Genomic DNA, 15,614 nt, shown 5'->3' on the forward strand with positions numbered 1-15,614 from the left:
TGGTGTGCCTGGATGTATTTGTGTACATATGGATATGTATACCGTGTGTGTGTGTGTGTGTGTGTGTGTGTGTGTGTGTGTGTGTGTATATATATATATATATATATATATATATATTTAATATAGAGTTATATACATATATAATATATTGAGATAATGTAGTGGTACTGAGCGCTACACCATAGGCAAATAACCACACAGAGTTTATGGTCCCACGGTTGTTGATAGTGTCCAACTGTATACAGTCACTTTATACTCCCCTGGTAAAGGTCAGACTCCATTTGACCGTTGTTCAGGCGGGCTTTTCATCACATCTATAAAAAAGAGGGTGAGAACAGCGCCTTCTACTGTAGTAATAAGTGGTCTATACGTAGAAAACTTCACCAATTCAAAACACCCTTGAAATGAAGAAGTGCCATTTCAAGTGGACATATCCACTTTTAATGTCTCTTGAGTTTTGGGTGAGGCCCACAGTCTGAACGTTCTTTTACTCAGGAGTGGAATTCAAAATATTTAAAGTTCCCAATTGTGCCAAACATAAAAGAGAGAAAGATGACCAAGAAATAGTGTAATTCTATTTAACTAAATTTATTGGCTTCTTACAACAAAACATAAATGCCCATACATTAAAAAAAAGATATAAACAGCTTATCTGATGCGTAGTAGATAGGTCTATTCTCATACTACTCAACACGTTTCGTCCATCTGGCAATTGCGGCCCGGACTTCATCAGGAGTATACTGCCCTATTGCCATGATGCTTTATTTATACCAGTACTGATTACTAAATTAGGGGGGGTGTTTACTGCCCAAATTCACTCATTCCCGCCACTTCCGGGTGCAACTAAAAAGAAAGAACTTCCGCTTTCTATTCCCATTGTGATCGCGACTAATATATATAAATGAACGTGTGTGTGTGTGTGTGTGTGTGTGTGTGTGTGTGTACGTACACTCCAATTCACACAAGCAGCGGCACATGGAGACTTGGTAACATCAATCAGTGTATGTCAAAGTTTCTTTAATACACTAATTGATGTTACAAAGTCTCTGAGTGCCGCTGCTTGTGTGAATTGGAATTTACCTACTTTAACCCGGAAGGCACCGGAGCATTTCTAAGATAACTTGGAGTGCCGGTCCATTTTGATGTATATACACAGTGCCTTGCTAAAGTATTCACCCCTCTTGGCTTTTCACCTATTTTGCATTATGCATTACAACCTGTAATTTTATTTATTTTTTATCTGAATTTTATGTGATGAATATGCATAAAATAGTCTAAGTTGGTGATGTGAAATGAGAAAAATTTATATAAAAAAGAATTTTAAAAAATTCAAAATGTGAAACTTGGCATGTGCATATGTATTCACCCCCTTTGCTATGAAGTCCCTCAAAAGTTCTGGTGCAACCAATTACCTTCCGAAGTCACATAATTAGTGAAATGAAGTCCACTTGTGTGCAATCTAAGTGTCACATGATCTGCCAGTATAAACACACCTTTTCTGTAAGGCCCCAAAGACTGCAACACCACTAAGCAAGAGGCATCATACCATGAAGACCAAGGAGCTCTTCAAACATGTCAGGGACAAAGTTGTTGAGAAGTACAAGTCAGGTTTGGGTTATAAAAAAAATATCCAAATCTTTGATAATCCCCCGGAGCACCATCAAATCCATCATCTTCAAATGAAAAGAACATGGTACCACAACAAACCTGCCAAGAGAGGGCCGGCCACCGAAACTTTGAGAATTGAGAATCTGTGGTCAGACTTGAAGATTACTGTTCACAAGTGGAAACCATCCAACATGACGTGTCCTGGTGATGGGGCGGGGGAGGGGGGGGGGGGGGGGAAGTACCTCGGAGTACCCCAAAACGCCTCTGTTTGTTTGCTTATTGGATGGGGTTTGATATAGATATATATATATATCCAGCAGATCCATATTCTTTAGTGCAGAAATCTTTATAAATAATTTTATAAAAATAATTTATAAAGATTTCTGCATTAAAGAATCTGGATGTTCTATTTTTCTATATTTTGATACGCTCCTAAATGCTGGGACTATATGTGTGCAGCCGGGACTGTGTGTGTGTATATGTGTGTATATATATAGGGTATGCGCCACATGCGAGGTGTCTTCTACCAGCAGTATGGGTTATTAAAATGAGTCTATTGGATAGACACTCCCTAAATGTAAGTGCAAATGGAACATAAAACAGGTGAATAGAGGTATCAGCGACTGGTTGTGTCAGGTCTGTAGCAACAAAATATTGAGCTAATAGAAATAAGGTTAAAAAGTGAATCAGATAACCCAAGTAAAATTATAACATATGTTATTTAATTAAAAGTTGGATATACAGTATAAAAATGGGAGGACAAAGATTTTACATGTAGATATTTAAAAAGATGCATATACTGTAAATACTGTATGTACATATATGATATATGTGTGTGTGTAGCCTTCCTGCACATTAATCAGCCCTTCTAGTCACGCTATTAAAATGTGTCTTATTAGCAAAACGATGCGAGTGGAAGCACAAGAAGCTTTTGGTTATTAAAATTATATGCACCATGCCTATATTCTGTGTGCGACCATAGCTGTATCTGCATACAAAATGGTACGGTACAATGTTTTCCTAGAATACACTGTAATGTAGCATTTCATATTCAGATACAGCTGCAGATACACAGAGAATACAGACATGCCGCATATCATATTAATCGCAGAGTCTGCTTGTGCATCCTATTCGTATAGTGATGCGAATAAGATGCATTTAACTACTGGTCTGAATATATTACTGTTTTTCTTATAAAACCTTGGGACTTGGGAAACCTGTAGCTTATAAAACCCACCACTTACCAGTGTGTTTAAGCCTGATATTTAAAAGACCAATGTTTTTAATAACAAAACACAGGCCTTTAGCTTTTAATAGAAATGTAGCTTTTACATTTTGACCTTAAACATTAACAATAATAAACAGTGCAGTTTTAGCTCCAGTATTGATCAATGCATTTAAGCCTGCAGCCCCCGGCAAGGGACCCCACTATACTGCAGGTCCTACTCTATTGCTCAAAATAATTATCTGCAGTATAGTGGGGTCCCATGCCGGGGGCTGCTGGCTTAAATGCATTGATCAATACAAGAACTAAAACTCCACTGTTTATTGTTGTTAATTAATATAGTGAGTGCAGAGTCCCTGTGATATATATGTGTAACGTAAGACAAGCCGCACCCACTTCAAAGACTAGTCACATGAAGTACAGGGCGTATAAATGTACTGTTTGCAAAAACAGAAAGTCAGCAACATCCAAGTATATACATTTTATAAATCACCAAAAAGTGTATAAATGCAAAAAGTATTAAAATACATAACAGCAACAAGCTAGAGACTGGTACCATGCATATAAGCAGCAAAAGCATGGCAACAAAGTACTTACCATGGTGTCAGGGTATAGTCAAAGCGTCAGTGATCCTACTTCATGTGTACAGCTTAAATGTGTGTGTGTGTGTGTGTGTATACATATATATATATATATATATATATATATTATTATTATTTTTTTATATATATTATAGTGTGTCTATGTATATATACAGTTGCAAGAAAAAGTATGTGAACCCTTTGGAATTTCCTGGATTTGTGCATAAATTGGTCATAAAATGTGTTCGGATCTTCATCTAAGTCACAACAATAGACAAACACAGTCTGCTGAAACTAATACCACACCAACAATTATATGTTCTCATGTTTTTAATGAACACACCATGTAAACATGCACAGTGCAGGGTGGACAAAGTATGTGAACCCCTAGGCTAATGACTTCTCCAAGAGCTAATTTAAGTCAGGAGTCAGACAACCTGGAGTCCAATCAATGAGACGAGATTGGAGGTGTTGGTTAAAGCTGCTCTGCCCTATAAAAAACACACACCAGTTTTGAGTTTGCAATTATCAAGAAGCATTGCCTGATGTGAACCATGCCTTGCAGAAAAGAGCTCTCAGAAGACCTACGATTAAGAATTGTTGACTTGCATAAAGCTGGAAAGGGTTACAAAAGTATCTCTAAAAGCCTTGATGTTCATCAGTCCACGGTAAGACAAATTGTCTATAAATGGAGAAAGTTCAGCACTATTGCTACTCTCCCTAGGAGTGGGCATCCTGTAAAGATGACTGCAAGAGCACAGCGCAGAATGCTCAATGAGATGAAGAAGAATCCTAGAGTGTCAGCTAAAGACTCACAGAAATCTCTGGCACGTGCTAACATCTCTGTTGACAAATCTACCATACGTAAAACACTGAACAAGAATGGAGTTCATGGGAGGATGCCACTGCTGTCCAAAAAAAAAACATTGCTGTACATTTGAAGTTTGCAAAAGAGCACCTGAATGTTCCACAGCACTACTGGCAAAATATTCTGTGGACAGATGAAACCAAAGTTGAGTTGTTTGAAAGGAACACACAACACTATGTGTGGAGAAATAAAAAAAGGCACAGCACACCAATATCAAAACCTCATCCCAACTGTGAAGTATGGTGGAGGGAGCATCATGGTTTGGGGCTGCTTTGCTGCCTCAGGGCCTGGACAGATTGCTATCATTAACGGAAAAATGAATTCCCAAGTTTATCAAGACATTTTGCAGGAGAACTTAAGGCCATCTGTCCACCAATTGAAGCTCAACAGAAGATGGGTGATGCAACAGGACAATGACCCAAAGCACAGAAGTAGATCAACAACAGAATGGCTTCAACAGAAGAAAATACGCCTTCTGGAGTGGCCCAGTCAGAGTCCTGACCTCAACCCGATTGATATGCTGTGGCATGACATCAAGAGAGCGATTCACACCAGACAACCCAAGAATATTGCTGAACTTAAACAGTTTTGTAAAGGGGAATGGTCCAAAATTCCCCCTGACCGTTGTGCAGGTCTGATATGCAACTATAGGAAATGTTTGGTTGAGGTTATTGCTACCAAAGGAGGGTCAACCAGTTATTAAATCCAAGGGTTCACATACTTTGTCCACCCTGCACTGTGAATGTTTACATGGTGTGTTCAATAAAAACATGAGAACATATAGTAGTTTGTGTGGTATTAGTTTCAGCAGACTGCGTTTGTCTATTGTTGTGACTTAGATGAAGATCAGAACACATTTTATGACCAATTTATGCACAAATCCAGGAAATTCCAAAGGGTTCACATACTTTTTCTTGCAACTGTATATATATTTATATGAAGTAAAGAATTACTGTGCAGTCGTTTTAAGCATAGGTCTCACAGTCAGTAAAGGGGATTAGTAGTCCGTTTTCAATGCCCAACAGATGCAATTCGCAGCCAACTCTGTGAAGAGCTTCATAACAGGCTCATATATTACATGTAAAAGAGAGTGGAGGGCACAGGTGTGAGTAAAAAGTATACAGATTTTAATACATATAGCAGCTCACATACATGTCAGTAACTGGTCACCGGCTTGGTCTCCTTATTTATTTATTTATTATTTATTAGCAGTTTCTAATATAGCGCAGCATATTCCATTGCGCTTTACAATAGAACAACAGTTATAGAACAAAACTGGGCAAAGACAGACAGACATAGAGGTAGGAAGTCCCTGCTTGCAAGCGTACAATCTATAGGGAAATAGGCATTGATACACAAGGATAGATGCTACCTGTTGCATAACTGTCCACCAGTTTGCTAGGTTCTTAATGGGTTGTATGATATGATCACCCAGCAATGTTGGAAGACAAAATGTGAGGTTATGTGGACTGTACAGAGAGGATGTAACTGGATAGGGAAGCATTGAATGTTATGTGGGTGGGTCTGGAATTTGGTAGGCTTGTCTGAAGAGATGAGTTTTCAGGGAACGTTTAAATGTTTGGAGACTAGAGGAGAGTCTTATTGTGCGTGGGAGTGCATTCCACAGAGTGGGTGAAGCCCGGGTAAAGTCCTGTAATTTTGAGTGGGAACAGGTAATACATGTGGATGAGAGACGCAGATCTTGTGCAGAGCAGAGAGGTCTGGTAGGGAGTTATTTTGAGATGAGTGAAGAGATGTATGATGGTGTAGTTTGGTTAATAGCCTTGTATGTAAGTAAAAGTATTTTATATTTAACACGGTAGAATACCGGTAACCAATGGAGGGACTGACAGAGCGGATCAGCAGACGAGGAACGTCTAGCGAGGAAGATTAGCCTCGCAGCTGCATTTAAAATGGATTGTAGTGGTGAGTGCCTATGTTTGGGAAGACCAGTAAGGAGGCTATTACAATAATCAATGCAGGAGATGATGAGTGCATGGATTTAAAGTTTTTGCAGTGTCTTGTGTAAGATAAGGGTGTATTTTGGATATGTTTTTACGGTGCATGTAACATGATTTAGAGACAGATTTTTGCTGCTTCCGAATCGCGTACATTCACGGGTAGCCACGCCGCGTGTAGCAAACACTGCTGGTTCAGATTTCCCGGTGCAGGGGCAAACAGATAGATGTCACCGTGTCAGCCATCAGCAAGCCACGCCCAACGCGTTTCATCACAGACTTTGTCATCGGGTGTGGCCTCGTCACTGAGAACATCCGGGTGCAGGTAGGGAGCAGTAGTATGTCAGCTGCAGTCATAGGCACTTAGCAGTCGGACAGGAGGAGGACAGGAGAGACGAGCGCACACAGGCTTAAACTAACAGGAAGCATCTGAGGACTGCACCATTATATATATATATATATATAATATATGGGGAATACAGCGCCACTTGAGGGACACAATTACCACCACAATATAATAAAAAGAAAACTCTAAAATCACCCCCCCCCCCTTCTATATGGGTGTCTGCCAGCCCCTAAGTAAAATACAGCACTGGTATAGAGCTGTACACAAAGAAATGGATAAAAAGAGTAGAGGTACGGTGACCAAATGTGATACAAGGTAAATGTTCTATATGACCATTTAGAAATGGAACCTAAAAGCCAGTATTAATAAGAATTTATTTAATATCACAAAGGAGCTGAACAAAATTACAAATATAAAAATGAAATAATTACAAATAAAAACAAGAACAATAAATGGCTGAGTCTGAAGGATAAAAAACTTATCTCAGTGCACGGTGGAGGTCAATATAGGGGAGCCCAACGCGTTTCATCCTATCTGGACTTCATCACCCCTTGATGAAGTCCAGATAGAACGAAACGCATTGGGCTCCCCCATATTGACCTCCACCGTGCACTGAGATAAGTTTTTTATCATTCAGACTCAGCCATTTATTGTTCTTGTTTTTATTTGTAATTTTGTTCAGCTCCTTTGTGATATTAAATATATTCTTATTAATACTGGCTTTTAGGTTCCATTTCTAAATGGTCATGTAGAACATTTACCTTGTATCACATTTGGTCACCGTACCTCTACTCTTTATACATATATGTGTGTGTGTATATATATATATATATATATATATATATATATATATATATATATATATATATAATGTATGTGCATATGTATGTGTTGATAGTCACTTAATCTCAAAGTGAAAAGTAGTGAATACATGACAAATTTTAATACCCCGGTATGGTTTTATTTCCTTTATTTTTAGAAAAAAAAGAAAAGACAGAAACCTCTGTTTGTGACATGTACAAAAGTTTGGTTGCCTTTTTGGTCAGCAAGTGTCCTTTTGTTTTGTATTGGCTGTCACTGTGTATTATGAAATTACTCAATTTTTACAGTGCATGGGTGGTTTGCTGTAATGGGCATAGTGAAACCATCTCCTTTATAGACTAAAACACCTTCATTTGTTGGCGATATCTCACTAATTGCAACTAAAATGCTTTGCAACACCTAATCCACTCACCATTTCTGCTTTGGCTTTGTTCATTTTTAATTCTCATTTTCTTGTTTATCATTGTTTTTTGCATTATTTTAAAGACACTTAAGTCTTTTCACTTTAGTAGATGTTTCACGCTTTCCCTTTTCTTTTTCATCTTCAAATTTCATTTGTCTTTGTGTTTGCCTCTGGATTTTCATAAGAAGACCATCTTATTTATGCACAGAAAAAAGGTATTATGTGGTTGTGACTTGCAGAGTTGATAGCTTGTGGGTTCTCGCTTCAGCTTGATGCTTTCTACTCTGTAACCTAGACATGCAGAGATAACATTCAGTGCCGCATACTCTGCACCAATTTAGCTTTGTTTAAGCTCTGGGCAAAATCTCTACTTATTTATCTGCAGTGCGAAAAAAATCTACAATCTGGTATATGAATTTCAATTTTTAATGCTTTGTTACTTTGTTATTGTGCTTTGGGTCAGTTTTGATTAGCTTGCATTAACTTGTGTATTCCTTGTACAAACAAATAACATTTTAAGATTGCCGTAGTCAACCACTTTAATTCAAAGAAATAAAATTTATGGCAGCAAGTGTTTAATCTCTGTACTTCTCAGCTGTCTAATAAAAACATGGAGTATTGATTTCATTCCCTATGATATTGATGTTTTTATCTACAAAAATATTTTCAGAATGCTTTGTTGTCTTTTTGGCTGTATACTTTAGTGTGTTTGTGCACATTTATCCTCAGACGTTTTCCAATGTGCCCGCTAGTATGTTTCTGAATCTAATTACAGTATAGAGATCTGTTTCACAATATTCTGTATAGCCATTTAAAAAATTGCAAGGTAACAGATGACTTTCTAGAGTTAAGGCCCCCACACATGGTACAATGTGTACCAACGATGCAACAGATGATCCGATGGCGGACACAGCACTACATGGGATCATCAGCCACATTGCCTGATCTCTTGAACATGTAGAAAGATCAGGCGAAGCGACGGATGACCCCACAGGAGCTCGCAGTGAACAAGATCATGCATACACATGGAACGATATAGCTGTTTTATCGTTCCAGTGTGTCGGATCGTCAGCCATATCATTCCGTGTCTGATTTTATTTTATTCTTAGATTAGAAAGTAATTTATAGTTTAGACAGTCTAGTAATTTAGTCATCTACGTATTTTTGGGGAATGGGTGTGCAGCTTAGGGGCATATGTATTAGCATTTGTGGCAGTGCCGCAGGTATTAACAGCAACGGGCTTTGTCATTTTTATTTAAAGTTTCCTGGCTATGGTGGGTATTCAACTAGCTGCGGTAAAGTACCGCAGCTAATGAATATCCCGGGGCTATTCAATTAGCCATGACCACCAGCCAATAGCGGCGATTAGGAGGCACACAAAGAAGAATCCCAGATTAAACAGCCCTTCAAGACCTTCAAGACCCTTTTTTCCATGATAACACATAGGTTACGGGAATTTATCCTGAATCCCATTTGTTATTGCCCAAAAACAGGTAATCTACCGTACTGTAAAAACGGGCTAAAATTTATAACTCAATTAATACTTTTGGGCTAAAAAGACCGATTTTGCCATGCAGTGAATTAGCACTGGCAATTAAATGCCACAGTTGGCGCAAACCAACATTTCAAAAGTTTAGTACATAAGGGTCAGATTATAGTCCCAGTTGATTATCTCTTAATCTCTGTGGCTCTGGGATATCTCCTGCATCAACACATAGCAACAATTCATAAAATTGTGCAGAAACTGCAGTTTCTACATAATTTTATGAAAAAACCCTTAATAAATAGACCCCTTAGAGATGATTTTTGGATTAATATTCTCAGTGCATTATCTTAGATATCATCATTAGGCAGTTATGCAGTTTAGAGGTTTATCCATCCTTTGCTGTAATTCTCCATAGTCATCAGCAAACTTTGAAGCAGATGATTTTGCTTAGTGCAATAGTTCCCAAACTCCTCCTAACAGTCCAGGTTTTAAAATTATACATGCTTGACCACAGGTGACCTATTTAGTACCTCAATAATTTTGATTTAACCAGCTAAACTCAGCTATGGATACCTTAAAAACTAGACTGTTTTGTTGCCTTGCGGACGGAGTTTGGAAATCACTGATTTTTTTTTAATGCTTTTCCACTGTGTAGCAAGCAGGGTTGGACACGGGTAAGAGCCTGGTTAAGGAGCAATGTAAATGGGCTACCCGAGTCATCCGACCCGGGACTCATTTACCATATGCTGAGAGCCCATATCTCCTGAACCGCAGTGTACCACAGCTTGTCAGGAAGTTGAGGGACACAGTGCACTGCCCTGCAATGAAGTCGACAGCACCGTCCAGGTAAAGGTGTGTGCTGGGAGTAGCCCAGCAGCTTCCAGAGTGCTGGCATTGCCCCCAGTATGACGTGGGCAACTTCCATTACTGCGCGTGGCCAAATAGGACCAAGGCCATGCCCTTGGGACCCAATCTGCCGGTAAACCTGGTGCTTGAATATGTCATCATCTTCAAGCGCTGGCTAAAATGCATCCATGTGCAGTGTAAACGGTACCAACCCGGGAATTTCCCAGGTCCGTGCCGCAGTGGAAAAGGCGTAAAGTCCCGGGTCTGACCCAGCAGGGTGTTAGTGGTTGGGAAATATGTTCACATACAACCCTGATGGATATATCTACAGCACTAATAACTTTCCTCCTTTCAAACCTCCCAAGAACGAATGTTGTCAAAACTACCAATAGTTTTATTATTATTTTCATCACAAGGAAAGGGTCTATAATAGATTGAAAGCAAAATGTTGACATTTGTGTGAAAAAAAAATATTACATATTAAGGAACACTTTTTTGTTGACTTTTTTTTAGTATGTTGGCGTTAAATATGTAAAATAGACCACAGTGTTTCTTTTGCCAGTATAATACATATTATTGTGTAATGCTTTTTAAAAGCAGTTTTTCTGTAGTTTTTCAGTATGCTCAAAGCAGTGTGTGTGCTCGACCCAGGCTCAGCCCCTGCCATTGCATCAACTTTCTAAGGGTGCTTTTTTTATCCAGAGGAGCATGAAAATCTTCTCTTGTGGTTCCCCTCAAAGCCGATACTGTCTGGCTTGTGATGGGCAGTGGTGCCAAGGGAGTAGGGGAGTGGGGATGGACTGGTACATATTACCCGGGCCTGATCGATGGGCCGGGGCCGCTGCTCACACTCACCCTCCCTTGCATGTCAGCCCCCTTTTACATCTCCAGCCCGGGCTGCAGTGACTGCAAGGAGGCTGCTGCAGCCAAGCAACGGCCTCCTCTGTCTGTGCAGCCCTCCCTCCTGATTTACTCCTGGCTGGGATGCATAGCGGCAGCCCTCTCTAGAGTGGAAGAGGCGCCGTATATACAGTGTTTTTAATTTTATTTTTTTTTGGGTGGAAGAAGCGTGGACATGTCCACTTATATTAGGATATGCCCCCCATTTCCTGGGTCTTGCCACGCTGTCTGCAGCTATGTTGATGGTGTGGTCCCCAGACCATGTTTCTCTGACTCCTGTGTCTAAAAGCTGCAGAAAATGTGTAATAGCTAATGCAATCTACTAGAGAGCAAACCTAACTAACTGTAAGATACATGCAAGGCTATCCTTTGCCAATACGGTACCCTATGCAGTATCCATTGTGGCCCTCCGAATCCCACTGGCAAGGAGCATGTCTTCTGTGCTATTGTGTGTGGCTATTCCTACAGGGAAGTGAACGGGTGTAGTATGGCTGACCAGTGGTCAGGAGACCACCGGTCAGCTTACCGACGCCGGGATCCCGGCAGCATACCGACACCGGGATCCCGGCGGGGAGGGGCGAGTGCAGCAAGTCCCTTGCGGGCTCGCTGCGTTTGCCACGCTGCGGGCTCTATGGCGACCGGACACCCACGAGTGGAAATAGTCCCTGTTGGTCGGCATGCCGGTCTCCCGACCGCCGGTCACATGAATACCACCCAAGTGAACCTAGTAACAAGCCAGTTCTACCAGTCTTTCATCATCCTTTTCCCTTAAATATCACACACATTACCTTAGTGGAGCTATGGTAACTGCTTGATAAATATATATATATATATATATATATATATTTGAAGTTAGTTTCTGTAAAACACAACTGGCTTGTTTAGCTATTTAAGTGTTACTGTAGGCTGGGTACACACTATCATTTGTACAGTCAACGTACATAGTTCACAGACAAAATCACATTGGCTGTGCAGCACAGCAGATGCTGAAATATCTTGCAGATATTCTATCTGTACATCTGCCTGTGTGTACGTACAGGCAGCCAGCTGACCCATATGTTGGCCATAGGAACAGCAGGCAATGACATTATTAATGGTTCCTGTGTCCAGGCATGTTGGGCGGCGGATTGGTAAGTGTATAAGGACCATTTGTTTGTGCAAAACACTTACAAAATTATTGGCTCATTCAGCCCATTGTGTAGCTGTCCGATCCATTGTTCAGGTGTGTACCTACTGTAGCTTTAACCAGCCAATTATATATCAAACAAGATGGGTGTAAATCTTAGGACCTATAGGAAGCTTTAACACATGATTCTGTAAAAAGAAAAATTAATTAACGTCAGGAACAGGGCATTGAATGTGGGACTTGGTTACAGGATACAGGTCAACAATGTAGGAAAGAATCTGCACAGAAAACTGAACTAAGGTAATACAATTGTGCACCTGTAGGAAATTTTTCAAAAGGGTGGTAGCTAAAACATTGTACCATGCAGGTAAAATTGATAGCGGACACAGAGCAACTAGTAGCCTGCGGTCCATCTTTAATATTCACATGTACTAATCTTATAAAACACAATTATGACAAACAAGAGCCTCTAGGGAGAGATTTATCACAGTTTGGAGAGGCATAAAGTACCAACCAATCAGATCCTAGCTGTCATTTTTCACAACCAGTTAGATTCTAGCTGTCATTTTTCAAACACAGCCTGTAAAAAGGTTGGTACTTTTTCTGTTTCCAAGCTTTGTTAAATTTCCCCCCTAGATTCAGTTAGCATTTTATTTTTTACGCATGTGAAGAGCAATAAAATGTGATTTTAATAAACATGTAATTTGTCTACGTACTGTCTAGGTTCACTAATCGCTTTTTCCTCTTGCATGAAAACAAAATGTTATTTCTTATAAGCAATATGTACGAAGAATTTATATTTAAATGTACATTTGAATCTCTGACTGACATTTGTTGTAATTGTATTAATTACAGGAGCAACAGCTGCAGCTCGTAAAGAAGTAATCAGAAACAAGATTCGAGCTATTGGGAAAATGGCAAGAGTGTTCAGTGTGCTGAGGTGGGAAATCATGTCATTGTGCTCTTTTTATTTTCGTTTTCTGATTGCATAATTAATCTTCCAAAGGTTCACTGTTGGTAGTAAGGGAAATGCTGCCAAATATTGTTGTCTAGATGAGAATCTTTAACCATTTTGACCTGCATTTTGGTGGATTGCTTTGGAGATTCTCCCTGCAGATTTCTAGGCAATCACGATTACTGTACATAGCTATCAACGGTTGCTTTCTTGAATACTCACCAAGTGTATTTTTATAAGTATGTACATCATTCGACAACACACGATGATGGGCCCTACACATTACCCGACCCGACGCCGGATGCGGGCGACCTTGCGGCGGGGGGGGGGGGAGTGAATTTACTTCACTCCCCCCGTCACCCGGCTCCGTGCTAATATGGACGAGATTGTCCATATTGGCCTGCATGCATAAGCGACAGTGCACCAACGATGAACGAGCGTGGGGCCGCGCATTGTTCATCGTTGGTGCCTACACACCTGAACGTTATGAACGCGTTCTCCTTCATACCGTTCAGTTATATCGCCCAGTGTGTAGGGCCTTTAAGATTTATATGTTTTCATAGCCCCATTGTTCTGCCTACAGCAAAGACCTGTGTTCAAATGTGGTATATTACTGCCAAATATTCTTGTCTAGCAAAATGTCTACAGATCTGGTGTCATACAGCCCACTCCATATTTCTGTATGCAATATACCAGTTGCTATTGTTCGATGTACAACAGTGCAGTTTGTGTTGCATCAGTGTTTATAACTGCTGTTACGTTTTGTTTTGCCTTTTTTTTTTTTTTTTTGCAGAGAATTCTGCAGATGCCTTGAGCGCCATATCTGTACTGTGAGCAGTAACCTGTGCATTTTCTTTGAGATCATGGAGAGATTATCTGTCACTCTCCTCCGAGCAGCTCTTGTTGTGCAGTGCTGTAAAGTAATTATTTTAGGTCCTTGGTCTTGCTTAGGATTATGTTCCAATTTATTCTGGGAGATGAGCCAAAAGCAGCAGCCCAATCATCATAGGTGTAAACAAAACGTTCAAATGCTGCTTTCTCAGTGATGTGTATCTACATATAAATACATAATAATATAGAAGGACATTTTTTTTTAACAAAACTGTTTTAGGGTACTCTTTTTATCCCACCATTTGGTAACTACAGTATATAGGTATATATCTCCCATTTCCAAAGCACTATTATTAACAGCATGTAAATTCTAGATGGACATTAATGCATATATAATTATATAATAAGTAGAATAATTCATGTTTGTAGTGATTTCATTCATAAGCCAGAGGTAGACAAACTTCCATTCCAACTACACATTTCAGCATGCCCTTCCTCAGTTTTAGCATGTCCTAACAGCAAAGCTGTGGAAGGGCATGCTGGGATGTGTTTCTGCAGTGGCTGAAGGACTACAGGTTGACTACCCCTGTCTTTAGCAATGGACATGTAATTCATAACTGGAAAATATACTTTCTATGTCATCCTATATGGGAGATATTGGAAACAATGGGTTTAAGTGGGAAGGCAGAAGAGTAGGCACTAAATAGTTAATTCTATTGAAGCTGAAATGCCTCACCCTCTTCAACCCTCCCATCTCCACCTGCAACTTAGGTAAGTGGCTGCAGGAGCAGCACCAAGGTGTTAGGGGGCTTCTGTTGGTTTCTAGTCTCTTGTTTTATTTAGTATTTTTCCTTTGGGCACCTAAGCTCCTATATGGGACTCGGTGTGCTCACAACCAGTAGCTTGGGGTTGCCCGGTTGGGTTTGGGTGACCGACGCCTGGATCCCAGTAGTTAGTTGGCCAACGGGGAAGGCGAGCGCAACAAAGCCCCTTGCGGGCTCCCGGCACTCGCCACACAGCGGGCTTGGTGTCTCGCTGTGCTCGCCACAGGTTCTATTCACACTCTATGGGTGTCGTGGACACCCACGTATGGGAATAGTCCCTGTTGGTCGGCATGCTGACCAGCGGCTGGTAATTGTTCAGGATCCCAGCATCAGTATAGTGACTGGCGGACTCCCGACCGCCGGTCATGTAACCGCATCCAATCCCCATATGGCTGCAGCCCACTACGAATGGCCCTGTGGGGACACCAGACACTCACGCGTTGGCATTGGTCCCAAAATACTTCACCTTTTTAAAGACACCTACTGTAGGCAAGGCCATAAATTGATACAACCACAGCCTATCTGTAGTGCCTGGATGTGTTATGGGGGCACAAATGCCAACCAGAGCCTGGCCTGCCAGGTTAGCTGGTTTCTTCTTTAACTATAAAAGTTAAGTTTAAAACTATACTGATTGAGCTTCCATATATACTTTTACATTTTATTTTTAGAGCATTAGTCAGAAATGATTCCCCTTTTCTGTGTATGCATGGCATTCAACAGTGAAGCAGGGGATTTTGCATTATGCATATTTAAAATGTTCTAACAAGATTTCAGGTGGAAGAACAGCTCTTTGTGTGGCATGCAAGGCTGAGTTACTGACTGGTTTTGGCAGCTG

The 15,614-nt window shown here is 40.4% G+C and overlaps 1 protein-coding gene across 5 annotated transcripts in view; it reads left to right on the forward strand.

The window, feature by feature from the left end:
• The window catches only part of PPP3CA (protein phosphatase 3 catalytic subunit alpha), a 356,718-nt gene that overhangs the window by 315,289 nt on the left and 25,815 nt on the right, over positions 1–15,614 (forward strand). For 2 of the 5 annotated variants that reach the window (XM_063918417.1, XM_063918443.1), the window contains exons 11-12: positions 7,997–8,026; positions 13,025–13,109. In XM_063918417.1, coding sequence (XP_063774487.1) covers positions 7,997–8,026; positions 13,025–13,109 — 115 coding nt within the window. The remainder of the gene's footprint in view (positions 1–7,996; positions 8,027–13,024; positions 13,110–15,614) is intronic. The other 3 variants (XM_063918435.1, XM_063918452.1, XM_063918426.1) reach the window with 2 other exon arrangements.

This window comes from Pseudophryne corroboree, chromosome 1 (genome assembly GCF_028390025.1).
Source record: "Pseudophryne corroboree isolate aPseCor3 chromosome 1, aPseCor3.hap2, whole genome shotgun sequence".
NCBI lineage: Eukaryota > Metazoa > Chordata > Amphibia > Anura > Myobatrachidae > Pseudophryne > Pseudophryne corroboree.